Genomic DNA, 24,405 nt, shown 5'->3' with positions numbered 1-24,405 from the left:
CTGAAATATTGGCTATCATTTCATTTCCTTCATTTATTCTCTTTTCATGGTAATGCAACACGAAATACCACAACAACAATCAAACAAACACACAAAAATACATTCCATGACAAGAAGAACAGGAGTAAAATGAAGAAAAAAAATCTTATAAACTCCTACCCCATACTTATATTAAGAAAGTTACAAATTAGGTGGCCTTACTGACATGACAAAAACGATGCAATAATAACTCCAGCAACAAAAACAATGACGAAACCATCATTGTTATTATAGTTTTAACAGTTTTCACATGAATCTTTGTACAAATGAAGTATCTTCTGTTTATACTTATATTTAAATTGAAGAATATTTGAACAACATTTTAAATAATTTTCTAGAAAATTCCATCTTTTCACACCAGAAACTGAAACACACATTTGTTTGAGGGTATTTCCAGCAAAAGGTTGTTTAAAATCATTATTTCTTCTACTTGTCTCAATATGTACAGTAAAAAGGGTTTGCAATCCATGCGGTAACAGTCAGTGTTTTGCTTTATGAACAACTAATAAAGTTTGTAAATAAACCAAATCCTTCAATTTGAGTAGTCCTGACCTCAGAAAAAGTCCTGTAGTATGTTCTCTTGGACTAACTCCATTAATTATTCTTATAACCCTTTTTTGCAAAATAAATAAGGGCATTAAATAAGTAAAATAAGAGTACCATACCTCCAAACAATACATCAAATATGGCAAAATAAAGGAACAATATAGGATTCTCATTGCCTTATAATTTAACATAAACTTTACTTTGCTCAAAAAGGCAATGTTTTTACAAATTTTATTTCTTACATAAGCTATGTGTGAAATATCTATGAAAGTCTGACATCCATCGCAAGATTAATCATGATTAATCACATCCAAAATTAAAATTTTTAAAAGTTTGTGTTTACATTATATATGTATATGTGTACTGTGTAGATTTATTATGCATATTTACATACACCAACATAAATGTACAAGAAAAACAAACAAAAAAATTGTATATGTATATATATATATATATATATATATATATATATATATATATATATATATATATATATGTGTGTGTGTGTGTGTGTGTGTGTGTAATTTTTATTATACATATAAATATTTTATATATAAATATAACTTATTTTTCTTAAATATACACATGCATGTGTGTGTATGTATATATCCACCTTATTCTTCAATGTTCAAAGTAAGCCTATGAGCGATATAATAAATATATTATATTTGTACTGGAAGCTTGTGTCACCAAGACAAATTTCTTAAACTTGGCAATAAAGCTCCTTCTGATTCTGATTCATTAGCCGCTTTAGGGAAATAACGAGAATAAGAAGAATGTGCAGTAAACTTTAAAACTCTGCACTACAAACCAGTGTGTTCATAATTAAGGTAATAACTTAAAATAATATGGTAAGACACACCAATTTGCAATATAAAGCAGCAAAACAAGCGGTTTTTTTCACCCAAAAATAGCTGGATGTGGACCGGAAGCCAGACCAATAAAATTTACAAATGGTCGTGTCCGCACTTATGGGAAAATAAAGTGGATACATAATAAAAATTCACAGTACACAAACATATATTATGTAAACACAAACTTTTATTTTGGACACAATTTGACATCCCTAATTATATTACATTGTGCATATTTTCATATGTATTCTAATACCTGCTCTGTAGCCGTGAGGTTCTGTTGATGCTGCTGTTGTAATGCAGCCGTCTGCAGTAGGATATGCTGTTGTTGGGCAGCATACATCGCGTAGTAAGCACTGAGCTGTCATGCTCTGTGGTATGTGTAGCGTGTGCTGGGTTACCTAGCAAAACACCACATCATAGGCTTCACACGCCAGTGGAAGTGATCAACTTTTTACCAGTGTTTTTACTCAAAACCACAACAAAGACATGGCATCTGAATATTAGGTCAGCTTCAAAGCAATGTTCAAAATTTGGCTACATGAAAAGGCTGCTGCTATTCTTTCTCAGTGTTAAATAAATCAAGATACAATAACTTTGTGTAATATCATTTGTCTAATATGTTACTGGTTGGAGTTACCGGTGGGGAATTACCTGTCTGAAGTGATGTTTCCCAGAGGAATGCCGTTGGGCTGAGTGCCTGTGGGATTGTTGGATCTGGGTGTACAGCTCACTGGCGTGGCACTGGCGGCAGCTGCAGTGCTTGACACACAGCCATCATCCTTCATCTCTTCCTGACTCTGTTTATCTGTGTCACCCATCAGAGGGGTTGGTTAGCCACTATAAATTTGGACAAATATTTTAAAAATAAAGAAAGATTTAAAGTATGTCAGTATACCCTTTATTCTGTAATCCACTTCTGTTCAACTGCATGGTTTGCTGGTTGATTTAGGTGACTGAGTTTGATTTAAATAGAATTTGATTTGGAAGTTGACGTAATCAGATTTTTTTTTAAAACATATTAATTGCCATATTTGTGAAGAATAAATGAAACAATTTATCCAATGTTACCTTTTTAGTCTATTACTTAAGGTTAATGTTTACACATATATACTGTACATTGCATAAATTAGTTCAGCCAGCTACAGTTACTAATAGTTACAAATACTGTAGGGAAAAAATGCACTTAAGGTTATCTGTTCTAGACAGTAAATAATCGGTCATACAGATAAAAAAAAAACAATAGCATGTAGCCAGTGCTGTATGTATTAAGTATGACAAGACAAGTAAGAATTAATGAATTAATATCACATTTATTACACATTACAAGATACCTTGAAAAATTCCTAAAATATCATTAAAAAGTACTAATTAAAATCAATTGTTTAATTAAAATGCACAGTTTAACTTACAAATAGATTTAATATTTAAACATCATACACTCTTTTTTCATTATTGCCATTTTTTATTTAATATGATACATTTACAATATCAGTTTAATTGATAAAACGGTTAAAACTGCAGTTTTACATCTGCATTTAATAAAATTTAAAAGCAAAGAATTATAGAATGTTTATTTTATTTACAATCTGAAGTTTCAAATTCGATAAAATTAATAAATAAATAAATATATATATATATATATATATCGAAACAGTGAATTGGTTAATGCATATCTGTTTTGCCACAAAAGTAATCTGATCTTCCCAAATTATAGATTTTTTTGATGATTCTGAAATATCTATGTAATAAGTATGTAATAAGGATAATGTTTCCTATAGCTTAAAATTGCTTATTTTTTTATAACGGCACACTTAAAAAAAGAAAAAAAAGAAGAAATTTAAGAGGAAGAAAGCAACAGTTTGTGATTTCCATTCCCAAGTAATTCTGATTGATTTAATGAATGATTGACTGTGCTATGCATAGGCCTATGTTTAGTGGTGGATTTTAAATGTTTTAATAATGAACTTAATCACATGAAGTTTAATTAGGAGTGAATCATTTAAATTTGCACATCAGTTTCTATCCGCATAAAAAGAACATGCAAAGGCTTTTAAAACCTCTAAGCTTATACATTTTGATAATATTGCCAAAATGACATGGTTCAATGAGTAGACTATTTACAGTGCACAGACTCTTGTATCAAGAGGGAATCTACCAGTGGTATCGTGACACTGTAATGACTGTAGTTCTGCCACGAGGAGGCGTATTACACCGTCACCGTGGATTATAAAGCTGTCTTATAACGATTCTTGTATCACGCAAGATAATGCATTACCGAACTAATGACACTTATGAGTTGAGTTGGTTATTAGTGAATCAAAAACATACCGAACAAATTACTATAGGAGCAGATTATTTTTATTCATTCAGTCGGAACAGTCACTAAATCAATTTGACTTAATAATGCACAAGTTATGACTTCATGTCTGACTTGGTTACTACGTAATGCTGAACAGTACAGATTGTACATATTCAGCATCTCCAAAGTAATTTAAAAGTACTCTCAATAATTTTATTTTTCTGATTTGTTATCCGTCCTATTAAAATCTTTGAATTAAATTATTTCAAATATTTCTTCTTCAGAACTAGTGGATACCGTAAGGATGCAAAATGTGAAATTCTTATATTGGTAAAATTTGTTTTTCATTATATCCTAAGAATATCAATAGAGCTAAGCGGACCCTTTTCCAAAGAGAAGTTACGAAGAAGTTATTTTATGTCTCATTGGATCTCTTTATTAAATGGGAAAATGATTTTGTTGATTGTTGTGTGTGTGTGTGTGTGTGTGTGTGTATATAAATAGAGAGAGAGAGAGAGAGAGAGAGAGACTCTTTGAAAGATTGTGAACTGAGATTTTTTTAATGTCTTTCATTTTTTCCCCCTTTTTCCTTTTTTTTATTGCTTCTTGATAAAATATTGTAGGTTTTTGTTCTGTGAATTAAAAATAGGATGCGAACTACTTCCTTGGCTGCTCTTCCCCACCTCTTCTGAGTCTGTACAGTATGTAATCGGAATGCCACCGGACGCTTCCATCCAACCGGATTCATTTAAACATGATAAACATACGCCGTATATTAATCATATAGAAGACGTTTAATATTTTCACTTTCTCCAAACTGACTAGACAAATAAATTTTTTTTCTGATACGAACAGTAACTAATAATGTGTAATGTTTTTTTTTTTTTTGGAAATCCTCCTAATCCCCCCCTTCTGCATTCCGGTGTTTGGATCATTCCGTCTCGAGGCTTGAGCGAGAGAAGAGAAGGGAGTGTTTCCCGTCAGCCACTGAAGTTTTACTAGTCCTAATAATTTCTGTCAGAGCTTGAATAATAATATTTCAGACAGGCCCATTATACTACCGGGGTCAACACTGTTTTGGACCAAAGTATAAGTCCAGTTTTCTAATTCCGGTTGTTGTTGTTTTCTCTCCCGTTGGACGACATCGGGATAGCATCATTAGCCAAGTTAGCTCGCTAGCCGGAGTAACGTTACGGAGACTTCATAATGCCCACGCTGCGGGACAGTACCATGTCCCACCCCGGAGAAAACGCGCACCAGGTCCGGGTAAAAGCTTATTACAGAGGGTGAGTAGCCAGTGAGCCAGCACTGTCTTTTATAGATGTTTCGATACACTTTCAATCTTATCTTGACCTCTTAATTGTGTGGTTTCGGGATATACACAAATGTATGATTAGCTAGCTTGTAGGCAATGTTAGCAAAGCCCAAAACAAAACTGATGAAGTAGTCAAGTGAAACCAACTCCAGTAAAACAGACGTTTTTTTTTTTCATTTATTCCTCTTCAGTTGGTTTTCTTTTCGTATAATAGTTAATAATAGTTCATAATAGTTCACTTAAACATAGTTATGTTTGTGTACTGTGTGTGAGTTAAGATAATTAAGGCTTATGATGTGATGATGTTTTCAGAGCTGCGCCTGTCATGGAGCTAGCTGTCTGCCTGTTTATTATAACATCTGCGTTCTCTGTTTCACATTTAGGTGGTTCTAAATAACAGTGTAGTGTAATTAAGGGGAATCTAAAGTAACGTGCCTGTAATGAAATTCATTAAATTATTTATACAAACACCACACAATATTTAGATCATTATATTATTTGTACTATTTATTTCTAAACGAGTACATTAGTGAATTGTTATCAGAATGGGACATACCAACCTGTAAATTTGTTTCCTGTTCCTCTTACTGTTTACGGAACAATTCTTGGGTTGCTGTAAAATACTTTTATGTCCCTAAAGGAGCACATTTATGGATAACTGATTTTCAATCAGATTTCCGTCCATGATGACGGGTGTGCTTGTTATGCACTTGAAAAACTTGTATGACAAGTATCTTCTGCCAGACCTGTTGGAGACAGATCTGTTCACACTCCCCATGAGCACTATTGTATGTGTGCAGCTGTCTTGATGATTCAATCAGTTTCAGTCAGTTGCTCATAATGGTGATAATAATAATAGTAATAGGGGTCATCATAATTATTATTATTAATACTGCTGCTACAATCACAGTATCACTATAGGGAAGTGACAGGTCCATCGCCAATTAGTGTCTCTGAACTGGCCACAGTAATCTTAAACATCTTCAAAGAAACCTATCATCCCGCAGTACCATCCTTTGTTTTTGAAATCTGTTTCAGTGAAGCTGATTTTGATTTGGCTTTAAAGAAGAGCTCTGTGGAGAGCATGAATTGATGGTTCCTGCCTTATAAAAATAGTAGCACAGAATTCCTGGGTGTGGACACTTTTAAAACCCAACATTTGTCCCTGTATGTGTGTTCCCTTTGGTTTCTTTCGTTTTTCAGTGGGTCATTTTAGCCAATCTTTGAACCAGTTTCAGTGCCCTTATTCTGTATAAACTTCTATTGTGGCTGTGACGGAGGCAGTTAGAGGTTCTTCCTTTGGTGTGTGGAGGCCTTAATGGCAGGTTTCTGTCTGAATGCAGTAGAGTCTTGAATAGACTCCCTGCAACTTTTATCTTCTGTTTGAAACCCCCTGAAGCCTGACAAAGATGAAATTCACAGCCTTTCTCTTCCTCCTCCTCTTTCTCTGTACTCTGTTCTCTCTTGTACTTATTCACTTATTGCTCTCTTTCTGTCACTCATCTTTTTTGTTTTGGTTTGTTTTTTTTTGTTTTTTTTGCTCACTCTAATGTGTTGTAGGTCGTGCATTTAAGGTGATTTGATTCTGATTTATTGGATGTTAAATACAGTAGAGATGTTACTTTATGGCTTTATGTCTCTATCTGATGTCATGGTCATCTGCCTTAAAACTAAAACTGAACTTTGTTTACCCATCCTCATGTCATTCCAAACTTGTATGACTGTCTTTCTTCTGTAATAGGGTGGTGTTATACTGGTTAAACTGTTATTATTATTTAAAAAAAAAGAAATCAGGATTATTAAAAACTGTTATCCTCAGCAGCAACATTTCTTATCAAAATTTAGGATTAAAAAACAACAACAGAATGCCAACTCTTACACAGGTTTTGTTTTACCTCATCTAGTATCCTGATTTATTTTATTTATCTTATACATTATCACACTCTCTACATTGTGTTTTTGAGGTTCATGTAAGTCCTATTTGATAGCATGATGAGAGTATGTTCATTATGCTCTACGGAGGAATGTGTCTTCACCACCTCCTTTCAGTGATGCTGAGCTCTTGTCTGTTCATGCTAAGATAAAGGGTACAGTGTCAATTATATGGCAGAATAATTTTATACAGTTTGCAAGAGGCTACAATAAGATGACGTTTATCCTACTGTAAATATTAACTAAAGCACAGTTCACTAGCGCAGAGCTTATAGAATGTCTGAGATATGCATGACAGAAAGCACAGAGCTGCCCTTTAACATTCATACAGCAGCTTTTTCATCTGATCCAGGATCAGATAACACCAGTGTTTTTCTTTGTCATGAGGTGGTGTGTGCACTCCCACCAGTCTCAGTGGCCACATGAAGGCATGTGTGGGTCAGCGCATTGGCTCGTAGACAGGAAGGACTCCCCTGCTGTCAGTAATTAACCAAAACAGTGTGAACACAATAGTCAACAGAGGGAAGAAAGCTGCTAGCGTGCCTCCTACTTTGGGAATGCACTAATAATACAACTTCCCACAAACAAACCGTATGATACTCCCTGTTGTACTGTATTTTTCTTTTGGTTTTAAAAAGACACATAGTGTTTTGAGTAATTTATTTAGAGTTACACAAATATACATAATGTCTCCCCACATTTATGATCAGCTTAAATAAAATAAAGAATATTATTGGAATAAATTGTTAATGAAAGTCTAATTTTTCTGTTTTAGGGACATCATGATCACACATTTTGATCCCTCCATCTCCTATGAGGGGCTGTGCAATGAGGTGCGGGACATGTGCTCCATGGACAATGACCAGCTCTTCACCATGAAATGGATTGATGAAGAAGGTTTGTCATTTCATTTGTGTTTCTTTAACCTCTTTGGCCTTATTTACAGCTGGTATTAACATCTGTCCCTGGTGATCCAATTGCAAGCAGTCAACTGAGAAAATTTCCATTTACACCTGGTATTCACATGCATCTTCTGTGACCTCTTGAGAGTACACAAGAATTAAAATGTCACATGATGCTTCTTGCAAGACTGTTATGCACATGCTGCACGCACGGACCAGTGCTTTCTGCGTCATGTTTTTTATTTGCGGGGTGAATGATTTTGTTCATATTTTGCTTATAATTTTAAATGACAGATGCTGTTTTTATCTCTCTCTCTTACATTAGTGGAAATTTAAATGTGAGATTCTGGAAACTAAATCTACATTTAGCGGGAGTGGTTGGGGACAGCAGGTGAACAAAGAGTCAATATACACCCGGAATGGGTGGGTGCGGAATATATCCTTGTACAGGCAATGGCTTTGATGTTCCCTTTATATGTTGCACTTTGAAGAACCCAAATCAGAAAAAAAGCCTCTTTTAAGTTGCACTTTAAAAAAGGTTAAAAGGTTGTTATTATTAGAGCCCGACCAATATATGGTTTGCAGATATTTTCTTTCTGCAGTGCAGCAGATGGCAGTGCAGTGGTAGCTTGAGTCTGTTGAATGGTGATTTAACCCTATGTTGTCACCTAGTTGGAGAGACTCAATGCGAAGTAGGCCTAAATAAACAACAATGTCCCCATCTTTTATTCTCACAATGAGCTTATCATATTCGTTTTCTACATTAGTAGGGCCCTATGATTTCCACGATGCAGAAAACATGGACGGAATTGCGGTATCTAGTCATAACTGAAAAGCTGTGCTTCCTGCATAAACCTGCCTCTGTTGGTTTTAGCAGTAGCTTGCTTGCCTTACACAGTTACCTTGTTTAATTTCTTAATTCAAGTTATAAATATTTTGCTCTATTTTTGTTTTTCTAAGTTATTTATAATGAGTGAAGTTTACTGTTAAGTGCACTCATGTCAGCCTCATTTTGAATAATAAAGTTTATTGTTAAATTGTTAAATACCTTGCCTCCAGTCTATTTGATCACCACACTTGTGTATATATGATATTCTGTTTATGTAGTCTATATACTGTATTGTAAATACAGTACCAGTCAAAAGTTTGGACACAAATGGGAAGTGTGTCCAAACTTTTGACTATACTGTACTATAATATAGCCTACACAATATCGGCCGATATGTCGATATTGTTTTTTTTTTAAACTCCCTAATATATTAGTATTGGCCCCCAAAAAACCCATATCAGTCAGGCTCTAGTTATTGTAAATGTCTATTTATTATAAATGTAGCCTAATTAATAGTTAAATAATATTATTCACACTTTTAATAAAATTTGGACAAGTGCATTTATATCCACTAAGCAATGCTGGGGCATGTTGAGCTTGGCTTGTTCTTTCTGCAGCTTTCTAAGGTTGTTAAACAGGTTGTTAAAACTTGTGAGTTGTTGTTTCTTTACCACAGTAAGAAAACATCCCATACCGTCACCGCTCAATTTACATTATAAATGCAGTATGTTCACTTTCATTTCTGACTACCTCCATTTGGGGTTTTAATGTGATCACAAAAAATGTTTTGGACTCTGTTTGAACTTATATTTAGTGCTGTCCACCTGAGACAGATGCTAATACCAGGTTTAAATGTGGCCTCATTCCTCTAACTTTCACCGTATCAACAAGCTTCCCTGTGCCATTCTGCTAAAATGTCTGCTTCATTTGCACTAGCATTTTATATATTACAAATAAACCCACTTTTAGTAGATTGCATTAGAGTCTCAAAATTACCCTGGACTCCTCTAGCAAAAATAAAATGGATGGATTTTACATGAGGAATAAAGTGAATCTCTGTGCAGCGCACAGCAGGGAGCAGGCTTAACTCTGGAAAGATTGACTGTGTGCGATGATTAACTGCTGTATTAGTCATGTGAGATGGGAAACGGAGAGGAACGTTCATTTAAATACTAAAATCTTCACCATTCCACGCTGATCCCAGAGTCACGCTGCTCATTAGCATCTAGCTGATCTGAGAGGGTCGTCATGAAGAGGATTTAATCACGTCTGTCTGCACAAGCCTTGGCATCGATGCCTGCCGTCACTCATCGCCTCTGCTGTGATGTCTGATTCAGAGCCGAGTGTCTACACAATCAGAGACTGTTGGTGCCACAGGCTGCTCTTTAGATAACAACAGGATTGACGTCAACTTCGGACAACACCACAGACCCTGTTACTAGTTCATGCTGAAAAACGAATAGATTTTAACTTTATGCTCTCTCAATATTCGTATGATCACACTCCTACTTTATTTCTCTCACTTTCTCTTTGCAGTGTCAGATATGTCGCTTATGCTGATGTCTTTGGTAGCATTTTCTCACAAGGGTTCACTGTGCTTGTCATTGCAGGGGATCCATGCACCGTTTCTTCTCAGCTGGAGTTGGAGGAGGCCTTACGTCTATATGAACTCAACAAAGACTCGGAGCTTATTATTCACGGTATGCTGGGATTTGGCTTTTGATGTGGGGTGGGCTACATATGCTTTTGGACTCTGTGTAGGTCTATAGATTCTTGAAAAAATTATGACAGACTTAATTAAGCAGATGTGGCGTAAAAAAGTGACAATTTGGGATTTCTGTTTTCATTTTTTTTTTTGTTTAATAAAATTTTATAAGGAAGAAATATGTATTATCAATGGAATTCCTAAAACTTAATGATATAAAAATTCATTATAATTCATTATAATTGTACATTTGTATTAAATAAAAATACTTTTTATTTAATACAAATGTATTATCAAAAACAATCATAACGAAATGTATATTTAAAAAATAATTTTTAATTTTAATTAAATTTGAACAATTCCTAATTGAGTGGAGTCCAGAGTGCTGCACAACAAAGATTTCATGTTTAAATTAAAACATGGATGAAAAATTGTGATATTCCTTGGGGAAATTTTTTTTGAAATATGAATACATTCTGCTGTACAATAATAATATATATTTCTATGATTGATTTCTTTAAGTTTTACCTAACTTTTATTTTGATGGGGTTCTGTGTTTATCTGAAAATAGTTTTTATAGTGAAATGCCTGAGACATGAACTCTCAGAGCAGCAGAGGACCTTTCCCAGTCATGTCCCCCACTCTCTCTCTCTCCCACTTCACTTCATGTCCTTTCACTGTCCTTTCAAAATAAAAGGAAAAATGCCTAAAATAAATCTTTTAACGAGACCGAGCTTCACATTTTGATGTTCTGGCTTGGGTATATGCATTCATTTATTTATAACACACCCTACAGCATTATACAGGTCCTTAGATCATTAGTGGACAGGAGAGATGGGATTAAGGCCATGATTGACAGAGATGCATTGTTCTGCCTGCGGTGTGAGTTAATTAGTCATGCTGAGGAGGAGACGTCTGGCCACAAGGGCTTTCAGAAAAAGACCCCAACCGACTGTCCGTCAATATCCACTCTCCACACCAGCTGACCTTGCAGGCCTGGACAGACTCTGTTTCTTGACCCCAAAGTCCTTATCCGCTGTCAGATGAGGAGAGGTCACAGAGAGGTCGTTCTTGAAATGTTTGTCAGTGCTTTATTTCACAGTCTCTCTCTCTCCACAGTGTTTCCATGTGTCCCTGAGAAGCCTGGCATGCCTTGTCCTGGAGAAGACAGTATGTGTTTTTGTAATGGTCATTTAGATCATAATGTTTTTTTTTTTTGCATTGGGTTATAATAATAGTACTTAGTAGATTTAATTAATGCCTTAATGTTGTACTCAGAGTCCATATACCGTCGTGGAGCTCGACGCTGGAGAAAACTCTACTATGCCAACGGACATGGATTTCAGGCCAAACGTTTTAACAGGGTACAGACATGCTCTTTTTTTATTTCGGAAACCCTGCTATGTAACTTAATTTGTCTGAATTATAAGCACATGCCTTCAATAAAGTTTAATGTTCATGTTCCTGTTTTTTCTGTTGTGTTCAGCGTGCTCATTGTGCCATCTGCACAGATCGTATCTGGGGCCTGGGAAGGCAGGGATACAAGTGCATAAACTGTAAACTGCTGGTCCATAAGAAATGCCATAAATTGGTCACAGTGGAGTGTGGTAGACAGGTAATACAGGTGAGATATTAGTCCACATGGAATCTGCATGCTTCTTTCACGTTTTCTGTAAAATCAGTTTAAATATAAAGTAGATTAGCCATTAGACTTGTTGGTAGCTGAAAGTATTACCAAATATGCCAGCTACATAATAAATGAGCTTGCAAGGGATGGGAAACTTTGGATGTTTAGTTTTTAGAGTGTCTGTAGACCTACATGCTAGACATGCAATTTTTGCTAATAACACTATGAATTTTAATATGTCTTTATATTTGACCTTCTTAATATTTTTGTAGGACCCGATGATTGGAAGAATAGATCCAGGGTCCACTCCATCAGAGCATGCTGATCAAGGTACTAGGGTTAGGCGATATGGACAAAAATTCATATCTCTGTATTTTTTGGCCGATTTGCTATATACTGTATATGTCTCTGTATTTTCGTTTTTTGTATTTGGATTGAAAAAGCTGTATTTCACTTAACACCCAATTTTTTCCAACAAAACAATTCATTTTAAAGGCTACGAAAACAAATAACATGAATGTAACCATGTAAGACTTTATATTATGTGCAAAACATTGTAACAATGCAATCTAAAAAGAAAAATAAGGTTTTAAATCAGAAATTAAATTCATTAAACTAAAAATTTAAATAAATAAGAACAAAAGCAGAGTTGTGTTAGGCTATTTTGATTACCCGATTACAGTCACTTTACAGTCGGTGCTATAATAAAAGTAGACTTACTTGTAGGTTTAAGATTCTACATGTCACATTTGTTGTCCAACTACAAATATTTCAGTGTAATGGATATTTTAGTCAGAATTATTGCGTTCTTATTTAATTAAGCTCTGTCAGTTTGGCGCACGTTCACTGAAGTCTGTGAAGTTTAGCGGACAATCTCAAAGCAGAAGGCTCATGCACTTCTGACAGAAACTTGAAAATATTTCCATGGCTTTCTAACATTTACAGATTGAGAATATACCTGTAAAATGTAAATTATGCGTTCAGGAAGACCGCATATCTCAAACACAATAAACCGTGCGAGTAGCCTAGTGTCTCTGTCAGCGACACACGCTGCCTTTCTGTCAGAGCATATGACGGGCTTAAACTAATATGCGAATAAAAGACTATAAACTATGTCTTACCAGTTTTTAAAGGCCTTAATATGTTAAAGGCCTCACATGTTGTAGAACAAATTGGATTATGCACTTTCTCCACAGCAGCTCAGTCTGTTTCCTCTGTATTTTCCGCTGTATTTTCAGATGTGCTCATATCAAACTGTATACTGATATTAATGGTATTGTCTCATATCGAATCACTTATAGCGAAAATATTGATATATCATACAAACACAATATCCCGCCCAGTCCTACAAGGTACTATAGACTCTCATCTATATCAAACAATATACATTTTCCTTACTACTTTGTGCTTGAATAGCACACTAATACTATCAATTTTCTGGAGTAAATACACTTTTGAGATTTTCAGTTAAACTTGCAATTTATTATTTATTTTTTTTAATGATTTTAAGGCTTTCCATATGAGATTAAATGATTCTGCCTGGGGTCACAAAATAATCAGAATTTCAGGGTTTTCTTTTGTTTTTTTTGCCAGAACATAAATATTATTAAATATTATATTATTATAAATATGAACCTGAATTGAAAAAAATTCCCTGATTTCCATAATAATCTCAAACAAGAGGTCCTGAATAACTACATAAACACTGCCCACAGATTCATTTGCAGACATCCAAAGTCAAGCAGATAAACTTGCCATGTGTTTTGTTAGCAAAGTCGACAGAGGTGTTAATTGTATACATTAAGTCACTAAATTGATTGACTAAGATCTATAGTGACTCATTGATGTCACTGATTATCATCTTGAGGGTTTTTAAATGACTGGATGGGCTAATGTTTCCCTTTAGTAATTAGGCGTGTGTCTGCACTGAAACAGATTGATGCATAGAGCATCCTACAGACGTCAGTCTTCTCACTAGATTGAGCTTGTTGGAATTAATGATGCAAAAAAGACTTGTGGCTTTAGTTACAGTGCTGGTCAGATACATTTCCTTCCCCTTGTTTTTTCTAAGTGCTTTATTAATCAAAGTGCCTGGTTTGGTTTAAGGCTTGTGAATTAGATTTTTGTAAGTACATTAATGAGTTATGACTTTCCCTGTTTCTCTTTGTTGTTTTCTAGTTCTAGACAAAAAGAACTCAATGGAAAGTATCAATCATGAGGGAGAGGAGCATGAGGTAAGACATGCTTTGGCCTTGTTTACTCCTGGTTTTAACATCCATGTCAGTTGATCCGTTCGCAAGTGGTAAATGCTGCTTCTCACGAACTCCATCTCTACAAGCACTGTGAGCTTAAGTCGCTTATAATGTGGATTTGAAAAGGTGTCTTCGGTCACTTGCATGTTTAATGATATCCCAGATGCTCCAGGGCAGCATTTACACTACAAATGCAATGTAGCAATTTCCACTTGTTGATTAAAATTAATGTTAGTACCAGCTGTAAATGGGACCATTATGAACGTTTTGTTTGGTTAGATGAGCTTTCAGCAGTTCATTCTCCGATAGATGATCAGGCTGAAGTTGTCACTCAGAGAAAGAGATGGGGGTGTGCACAAGGTTCATTCGGGCTGTATTGATTTCCTTTAGTGGAGCTTATAAAGTAACCTTGTATCAGAGTTATTAGCATCTGATTAAGGGCACGTGTTCCTGTAGCTCTGTTGCAGTAATGTGAAATCCTGCAGTTTAAAGGAAAAATAGAGGGAAAGGTCAGGAAAGAGCACCAAGAGATGCAACCAGAGAGAAGAGACAGACTTATTATTTATATAGATATAAGGGCTGTCAAGCATTTAACATTTTTAATCTAATTGATTACATGATGTACTGATTAATTAATTTAATCAATTGCAAATTAACTCATCAATTTGGGCTGAAATTACCCCTTAAGGTCATTTAAGTTTTTATTTAAACTTTTTTTGTGATAAATAAGTAAAGCATAGCATAGACATTACCAAAAAAGTAGCTTAATAAAGAAATTAAATATGAAAGTAAAACTGCCAGTAGGTGGCGGCAAGTCATTCATTCAGTCAATTCGTTCAAAGCGCCGATTCAAGAAAAAAGCAAACTTTCAAGAACTTTTCACATTCAAGAAAGCAGCTGTGTGTTGCTTGAAGACATATAACCATTCTGCTTTGGCTTTGTTTGAAACATTCTTTCAGTGAAATTGAGCAATAACAGACACTACGTAGTCTTAAATGTAATACCATATTAACTTCTTGTTCTTGTTATCTATTGTATAAAACCAGTATTACATTTACAGTCGTGCAGATATTCAGGGCAAAAAATGGCACTCTTGCTCATATGATCTTGCTAAATTATGTCATATTTAAAAAAATTAAAATACAAAAAAAGCTAAACCCATACAGGGGCATTGTTTGCCCTCTTTTCTGGAATTTTAGGGGCATATAACTGCACTATTTGGCTACATCACACAATGAGTAAATAAATAAAAATAAATAAAAGATGTTGGTGGTTTAATATTCTCTTTGTCCATCCCTCAGGCTGTGGGCAGTCGGGACTCCGGGAAGACTGTGTCCAGTTTGGGGCTAATAGACTTCGACCTGCTCAGAGTGATCGGCAGGGGCAGCTACGCCAAAGTACTGCTGGTGCGTCTCAAAAAGACAGACCGCATCTACGCCATGAAGGTGGTGAAGAAGGAGCTGGTTAATGATGATGAGGTGACATTTCACATTTCATACAATGGGAAAGTTCAAAGTTGCCACTGATATGCCATTATATGAATTATGTCAGACTGCATTTATAACAGTTTCAAACTGTACCAAGTTCAAATGAACCACATCCCAGACTACCTTTAGGAAGCTGCTGTCATGCCCACCAAACAAACTCTATGCTCCAGGTTGAAAGCGTTTTTGACGCTACATAACTTGAAATTGTTTGACACTAAATTACTGAACAGCTCAATAATTTGAGCTATTTGAGTCTGGCAGAATAAAACAAGCATAGAGCCCCGAATGGGTCTAATCTTTCCAGGATGTGTTAAAGTACACGTACAGATGAATGGATGCTGATGAAGTGGGCATTTAATGTTGATTAGATGCACTTAAGCCTTGTGTGATGAATTGACAGCAGCAGCTGATTGTCAATAATGCCAGCTGCGCTCTACTGGTCTTGCAGTGCTTCTTTAAGCGTGTCTCATGGTCTGAGATATTTTTACCTGGCTGTCAATGAAAGGTCCTAGTTTTTCCACTCTATGTCTATCCATTGTGAGTCTCCTCACATCCAGGAGCAGCTCCTTGGGAAGACCTGATGCCCCCGTCTTTTAAACCTTTATCAGATTTCAGCCTTGTGAGGCGTTTCTACTCAATACAGTCCTGAATGTCCTTCCAAATGTTTCCCCTGCTGACTGAAAGAATGCTCTGCTTTTGAATGGAAGATTGATTTTTGTTTTATCTGCTCTTTCTTGTTTTTCAGGATATTGACTGGGTTCAAACAGAAAAGCATGTGTTTGAGCAGGCTTCCAACCATCCCTTCCTGGTGGGACTTCACTCATGCTTCCAGACAGAGAGCAGGTCTGTCCGTACTCACACTTTTTATGCAAACATACAAGTATAAGACAGTGACAACAAATAACTGGCTTGAACATTTTTTTTAAATAGATAAGAGTGACAGTTCCATGAACTTCCTCCCCAAAATGCTCGTATATAGGTCCTCAGGCCATTCTTATTTTTGAGTCCTTCAGTTTAGTGTGAACTGTTTTATTTGTCTGGTGAAGACTGATGATTATTTAATGCTTTTCTTTCACAGACTATTCTTTGTAATCGAATATGTGAATGGAGGTGATCTAATGTTCCACATGCAGCGACAGAGAAAACTTCCGGAAGAGCATGCCAGGTATGAGGATGTGAGCTGTCTATCAGTAACATGGTTCATTGTTAATGAACAGCCTGAGCAGGGTTGGAATTGACTTCAGTCTGAATGACACACCACAGGAACAGAAACACAAATGATATCATTAACTGTTTCTCTTGTTCTTTCTGCTGGCAGGTTTTACTCAGCAGAGATCAGTCTCGCCTTGAACTACCTCCATGAGCGTGGAATCATTTACAGGGACCTGAAGCTGGACAATGTTTTGCTGGAGTCAGAGGGACACATCAAACTCACTGATTACGGCATGTGTAAGGTTAGTCTGAATATGTTCGTTGTCTCAGTTGATTAACTCCACCCCTGCTTTTGATGGAGTTTTTTGTCATTATGAGTCAACTCTTCCCCGCCATGGACAGAATTGTCTGTCTTTCCGTGTTTTCACTGGTGTATTGTAGGAGGCGCTATTACGCATCTTCTGAATAGATATTAAACATCTGGCTTAAAACACGGTGAAGAAGCAGAACTGCATGTTCAGATATTAAGACAACAAAATATTCTGGATGCCATTAAACTTTTGTGAAAATGATCAGAAATGCTGGTGGGGACTGGCAACTTAAAAAAAACAATAAATAAAAAAAAGACAGCGGGGAAAGAGTTAAACTCCATTTTGATTAAACCTGCTGACCAGAATATCAGAGATCTGAGGGTAAGTTCTTTAGACTTGAAGTAAATAAGCACCAAGCAACATCCTTGAAGCCTCATGTGGGTTTCAACTACCTTCAACACTCTATGGAAAATTTTTAAAATGATTTTAAAACTTTGGCGAATTCAAAGAGATATCAAGTTTGCCTCTATGTCATATTCATCTCAGATTCACTGTGTACTGTATGTAAAAATGTTACCTGCTCTTTAAAATAATTCCCTGTTCACACAAACCATATTACTGTGTGCACTGCTGGTTACAGTTTTTAATTTAGTTTAATATGTGTTTTTATCTGTTCCTGTATTTGTTTAAAATACTATAATAGGATTACTTAATCATGAAGTGTGTCTGTTTTTTTTTAATGCATTTTTTTTTCTCCAGATGATACTTTTTTTTTTTTTTTTTTTTTTAGTAAATAATATGTAAAATAAAACAAGAAATGATGCATGTGCTATTTACTACTTTTAATAGTAAATATTGTGATATATCTAAATTCCATGTATTTGGTCTCTAAGGTATAGCCATTGGCCATCAAACCAAAAAAAAAGATCACTTGTCATATTTTGTGCCTGAATTTTTTTTTTGGTTTCAATATTCCTCTCTTATACAGGAGGGACTGAGACCAGGAGACACAACCAGCACTTTCTGTGGAACCCCCAATTACATTGCACCTGAGATTCTGAGAGGAGAAGACTACGGTAAGCACAATTCACACACACTCAAGCCTTTTCACAAAGACTTTCAGTTGGAAATTATGTGCACTAGCACACAGAGGGCTTAATCCATTTATTGTTATTAGTGTCTACTTCATGACTTTCTGCCAGTTGAGTTTGTCAGTGTTAAGCTTCCCATTTCAGAGCCTCAGGATTTATGTGTGTGCATGTTTTCTTTACAGGTTTTAGTGTGGACTGGTGGGCACTGGGCGTCCTGATGTTTGAGATGATGGCTGGGAGGTCACCCTTTGACATAGTCGGCAGCTCTGATAACCCTGACCAAAACACTGAAGATTATTTATTCCAAGGTACATGACAAGCATGCATGTTTCAAAAAACGCTTTGTATGTCTCAGTATATCCCATTCATTTTTTTCTGCCCCTCATTTGCAGTAATTTTGGAGAAGCAGATCAGAATTCCCAGATCGTTATCGGTTAAAGCTGCTAGCGTGCTGAAGGGATTCCTCAACAAGGTGAAGCAGACCAGACAGATCAATGCTAATGTCCTTATGTCACATAAACCTGTTATAGTGCTGTCATAATCATTGTTTCTTCCTCACCTTTGTTTTGCTCCTTTCTTTCACTCTAATATCTCGACTCTCTTTGTTTATCTGTTTTTGTCTTTGCTCTCGTTTCTTCTCAATTATTTATTTATTTATTTATTTTCCCCTTTTTTTGTAGGAACCAAAGGAACGCCTCGGATGTCACCCTCAGACAGGCTTTGCAGACATCATGGCCCATCCTTTTTTCCGAAATGTAGACTGGGATCTTGTGAGTCACCGCTATCTCTGTTTCCTTTAGCTTACTTATTGGATGTTTTGACTCGAGCACACAACGGAAGCATTAGTCATTCGCTGTAGCCTGACGCTAGTGAAACTAAACAAAGGACTTACTGGATCCTGAAGAACTATTTAGTGTTGTTTATGACCTTGAGTAACCATTCATTTGATTACTCATTCTTGTAATTTGATGTCAGCAATATTACCACTTTAAGTATCATTTCTGGAAAATCAGCTTTAAAAGTATTGTTCACCTAAAATCTAGTCAAAATTTATCCCCTGTATTTTTTCCACACCTGTGTTTCCTGCATGATTTTGTGGGTCTTTACATTATCATCGTCATTATCATCATCATCAATAAGTAATATATTACTGATTTACATTATTTACTTTTATGTATTACACAGCTGCACTATGTATAATTTCTTTACATAGACACAAAACCATAAGGGTTTGAAATGACGTGTCACTAAATGACAAAATTATAATTTTTTGCTAAACCATCCTTTAAATGTTTCTATTTTTCCTGATTTACGTAATTATTAAATGGTAATCCACTTTTTTTCACATTCATTTTATGATTTCTTTCTAAAAAATGTAAATAATCTAGCAGACGAGAAGTGAGCCTTTTGGTGGTTCATCGTTGTAGTTGTATCATGACATGAACACGTGTAAGAATGTTGATTTAATGAAGGTGATAAGGTGTCAAATCATTGATTTTTCTGGTCTGAGGTTGACAGTGAACTGTATCATGTTTGAGGTAGGTTTAAATAATGTCAAACCAGCAGACAAGACTCAGATGAACACAGTGACCTCTTGTCCCTGTTTGGTCTGGGTGAACACACACACTCACACAAAGTGGCGGTCAGGCAGTTTGAAGCGCTCGGATTACACTTTCTGCTCAGACGGGCTGCAGTGCCCGAGTCGACCTGTAGGGAGAGCAGATCCTGACCTTGCAGCCCTGTTAAGTTTACAGCATAGAGACGACCAAACTAATAGCAGTACTGAACAAACACCGGAGAGGATCGGTTTGCCTAAATATAATATTAAATCCTTGCTGAGATTGCTCTTCAGTGTTTTTTTTTTGTTGTTGTTGAAGAAACAAGAAAAAAATGCCAACTTTTTTAATGGATGTATATTCTTACAAAAGTGTTCCATTTTTAATAATTGCTGAACTTCTTGTTCATCAGAGAATCCTGAAAAAAGTATCACAGGTTCCAAAAAATTTCTGTCATTAATTACTCACCCTTATGCCATTCCAAACCTGTATCTTCGGAACACAAATTAAGATATTTTATCTTAAGAGAGCTTTCTGACCCTGCATAGACAGAAGCAGAACTACCACATTCAAGGCCCAGAAAGATAGTAAAGACATTATTAAAATAGTCCGTGGGACCGTTTTTTTTTTTTTTTTTTGTACAAAGAAAACAAAAATAACAACTTTATATTTGTATTCATTCAACAATAGCACCATTTTGGAGTATTCTCCAAAAAGTATTCTCGTCGCATCATAACGTTACATTTAAAAAAAAAAAGTAAAAGTGAAGTGACATTCAGCCAAGTATGGTGACCCATACTCAGAATTCATGCTCTGCATTTAACCCATCCAAAGTGCGCACACACACACAGAGCAGTGAACACACACACTGTGAATACACACCCGGAGCAGTGGGCAGTCATTTATGCTGCGGCGTCCGTGGAACAGTTGGGGGTTCGATGCCTTGCTCAAGGGCACCTAAGTCGTGGTATTAAAGGTGGAGAGAGCACTGTACATGCACTCACCCCCACCTACAATTCCTGCCAGTCAAAATATCTTAAATTGTGTCCCGAAGACGAACAAAGCTTTTACGGGTTTAGAACGACAGGGAAGTGATTAATGACAAAATTGCCATTTTGGGGTGGAGTATCCTTTTAATGCTTTTTAAATAATATAAAAAGGTTACTGTTTGTTTGTTCCTTTCTTTCGTTCTTAAAGAAATATATATATATATTGCTATGTGCAATTACTGGTTAATATTTTTTAAGATGAGCACTGCATGCTGAGGTGTGAGACTTTGACACATTTTCATAGTCATTATTTGACTCCTGTTACTTGTTTCTCAGATGGAGCAGAAGCAAGTGGTTCCACCTTTCAAGCCCAACATCTCTGGCGAGTTTGGGCTGGATAACTTTGATGCCCAGTTCACCAATGAGCCCATTCAGCTCACGCCTGACGATGAGTGAGTGTCTGTTCATGTGTATCTGTCTGTGTCACGCCTCAAGCTTTCTGAATCAGACCTCAGGCATCATTAATCTGCTTCAGATCCCTACCACAGGAATTCAGGTTTTGTCAGGAAGTATCATTACATTTACGATCCCTGATGACACATTATAGTTCTGTGAACAGGATTCCGTAGTTTCCATATATCCCTGTTTTCCAGGAAGATGTTTTACAGCCTGGGCTCTATTTGAAAGCCGTAGTGAGTTAAATGTGATGTAGCGGTTAAGACTGATTGATTGTGTCTTTGTCTCCCTCCCAGTGATGCTGTAAAGAAGATCGACCAGTCTGAGTTTGAAGGCTTTGAGTACATCAACCCTCTGCTGATGTCAGCGGAGGAGTGTGTGTGAACGGCCTGTGTTTCTGTTACCTGCATATCATCTCTGCCTTTTCTTGCATGGTCGCAAACAATCAGAAAGGAAACAGCAACCTGACTTCATTTTGTTGGGACCAGATGGGACATTAACTTTGCCAAACTTCTTTCACTTTCTGCCATTTGTAACCACTAGACCTTAAGTCTATTTTTCCTTGTTTATTTTTGTGACATGTAAATCAGCACTGATGAAATTTATCAGTGCCTTTGTGCGTTGACCAGTGTAGTTGACATGCCAGTTTTGGGTAACTGAACACTCTGCAATCTAAAGGAAATAATGACTGTGATGGTACGCAGGACCTCCTATGGGGATGATGTCTGATACACATTTTATTTGTATATATTAAAGAGAATCCATTGAGCATATATAGTAAGCCATTTTTAAACTCTATATACCACATGGGATATTTTTGAAGACTTTTTTTTCAGATTTTCTGTTCTGCCTCTCAGAAAAAAAAGTGTAGTGTAAGGAAGAAAAACTTTATACTTTGTTTTACTGTTATTTTTTATTATTATTTAAGATTACGGTCATCTATATAGAATGTGCACAATATATTGAATAAGAGTTTTCCTTAAGTTGTTTTAATATGATTGGGCATGTGGCCTCGTCGTAGATTGAAGTAGGTATCAAACTTGTAAGAATGGAACAGGGAACACTAATGAAAACTGTTGTAAATACTGACAAACTGTGAAAGGAGAAGTTTTCTGTATAGAGGGGGAATGGGGGAGAAAAGTACAACAGCTTTCTTCAACACAGGACCAAAATAAGACACTAAAATGAGTATGTTCCTGTCAGTGCTCTCCGTATTGATGAGGTAAAAGTATGTTTTTACTCTTCAGCTGCTGCATGTATGAAGTATTTCTCACTTTTTCTTCTTTTGTTTCTTGCTTTTCGTGTTACTTGTGATACATTGCCTTTCTGGTTATGATATTTAGTTTATATACTTCTTAACATTGAGCTTCAATGGATGTGAGTTCATTGTTTCTCGTTACCGTCACAGAAAAGATCAGATGCATGATGTAGTAAAGGGTCCTGGGTTGTGTTTACCCTTCACAATCCCATCAATGGCGCCGAGCTCTTTGGGTGGAGCGCTTTGAAAACAGATCATGTCTGGATGCATTTTTGTTTGTTTATGTGTTTTTTGAAAGGACCTTTGACCATAATGACCAAATGATGAAATTAAACACAAGCGACTCATACACAGAATAACCCTTTCTCATTCCTCATCACGCATGTATCAACTCGCTGATATTTTCACAGATGTTCACACTGGTTTTGAGCTGTGAGGAACTCGTTAGCAACCTGGCGTTATAAATGATCGAATCACTTAAAGCCCTCAATGCATTCCCAGAAAAAAACAAAAACAATGTGCTAATATGCTTTAAAGAAGCATCAGAGGGCTTAAGTGGACATGTTTTTTTTTATTCTGTATATTAATATGCACATGGAAAAACACTATCAACTGACTAGAATAAACTCTACCACTTTTTTAAACTAAATCTCTCAATTTGTTTTGTTGTAACACAATTCACATCTAACCACTTGTAATGAGTTCTCTGTGCAAAAATGATTGCATGAACTAATAATTGTTCTTAAAAACATTTGTGTACTTTATTATTTGATGAAACATCTGTTCAATAAAACAAACAGAGACTTTTTTTAACCTCCGCAGTATCAAGAATGATTAAGAAAGTGAACATTTGTCATCTTGAGCTAGTTTATTATGTATACAGTATATCTTGTTTCATATTTAACATCAGTACTGATCTCATAAGAGACATAATATGCATTTGTAGACTAAACAAATTAAGCTCAAAAAATTCCAAGTCAGACCATTTCACTGCTGTAATTTCCTTTGGGCTTGAACCGTCTGCATTAAATAATAATCTTTCTAATATGTAAACATGATATTAAAAATGTAATACAGTAATGTGAACTAGTGGCCACCATGCATACATAATCTGATTTCAGAGTGTAAGAAATTTAAATCCACTTCCTGTGATTTAAATAAGCATCTGTATAACATGCCTGTGTGGAGCTGCACCTTGTTGGCCAGATGGTTGAGGACCTCATCTCACGCATCTGGCTTTGACAGTACCGGTGGAACAACTCACCTTGTATGACTTTGGCCATTACTGTAAATCCGTGTGGAACGATGAGTGTGAATGTTTTTCTGTGCCAGACTGTGCTCTGTGACATTGTCTCTGTGTCCTCTTTCTCACCGGAGCAGGTCACACGATTCCCTGTGGAAGAAAGAGCAGGGTTGCCCTCTATAAAGAAGAGATGTGTGACCTTGCTTGATCAGCGGTAGAGAGCACATAGAGGCTCTGTGTTTTTTTTGAATAATGTCATTTGTAGCTTTTATTGGCATGATTTTCTTTATATTCCGTATTTTATTATTCAATTTTTGTTAGAAGCACCAACTCTTGTTGGTTTTCTTTGTACACTGAAAAAAATGTCCATTCTTAAAAATTGCTAGTAAATTTAATTAGTTTTCATTTTGGTTTTGTTTAGCGTGTCATTTTTATTTGTTTTTTTTTATGTTTATAGATTTTTTCATTTTCAGTTCAGTTCTAGTTGTTTTAGAAAAACTAAATGTATTTTAGTTCAGTTAAAATGTTTTATATTTCAAGTGAGTTTTTTTGTGCCTTT

General features: G+C 35.9%; 1 protein-coding gene across 1 annotated transcript; it reads left to right on the top strand.

Annotated features, from left to right (window-relative positions):
- Positions 1 to 4,667: 4,667 nt before the first annotated feature.
- Positions 4,668 to 23,252, top strand: LOC128031644 (protein kinase C iota type). The gene is made up of 18 exons (XM_052619957.1): positions 4,668 to 5,027; positions 7,764 to 7,885; positions 10,330 to 10,419; positions 11,544 to 11,594; positions 11,703 to 11,788; positions 11,911 to 12,048; positions 12,324 to 12,381; positions 14,230 to 14,285; positions 15,605 to 15,781; positions 16,536 to 16,633; positions 16,869 to 16,955; positions 17,109 to 17,244; positions 18,242 to 18,329; positions 18,527 to 18,652; positions 18,737 to 18,816; positions 19,025 to 19,114; positions 21,226 to 21,341; positions 21,642 to 23,252. The coding sequence occupies exons 1-18, from the start codon at positions 4,948 to 4,950 to the stop codon at positions 21,727 to 21,729; spliced, it is 1,767 nt and encodes a 588-aa protein (XP_052475917.1). The 5' UTR covers positions 4,668 to 4,947; the 3' UTR covers positions 21,730 to 23,252.
- Positions 23,253 to 24,405: the final 1,153 nt, after the last annotated feature.

Source organism: Carassius gibelio, chromosome A2 (genome assembly GCF_023724105.1).
Source record: "Carassius gibelio isolate Cgi1373 ecotype wild population from Czech Republic chromosome A2, carGib1.2-hapl.c, whole genome shotgun sequence".
Classification (NCBI taxonomy): domain Eukaryota; kingdom Metazoa; phylum Chordata; class Actinopteri; order Cypriniformes; family Cyprinidae; genus Carassius; species Carassius gibelio.
Note: the sequence above shows the minus strand (reverse complement) of the source record. Positions and strands in the feature narration are given on the sequence as shown.

What these genes read in the sequence shown, in the direction of transcription:
- LOC128031644 (XM_052619957.1), top strand. Translation starts at nt 4,948, where the DNA reads ATGCCCACGCTGCGGGACAGTACCATGTCCCACCCCGGAGAAAACGCG. An exon ending in TGAAGGGATTCCTCAACAAG is followed by an intron (nt 18,817 to 19,024) that starts GTGAAGCAGACC and finishes CTTTTTTTGTAG; the next exon opens with GAACCAAAGGAACGCCTCGG. An exon ending in GAAATGTAGACTGGGATCTT is followed by an intron (nt 19,115 to 21,225) that starts GTGAGTCACCGC and finishes CTTGTTTCTCAG; the next exon opens with ATGGAGCAGAAGCAAGTGGT.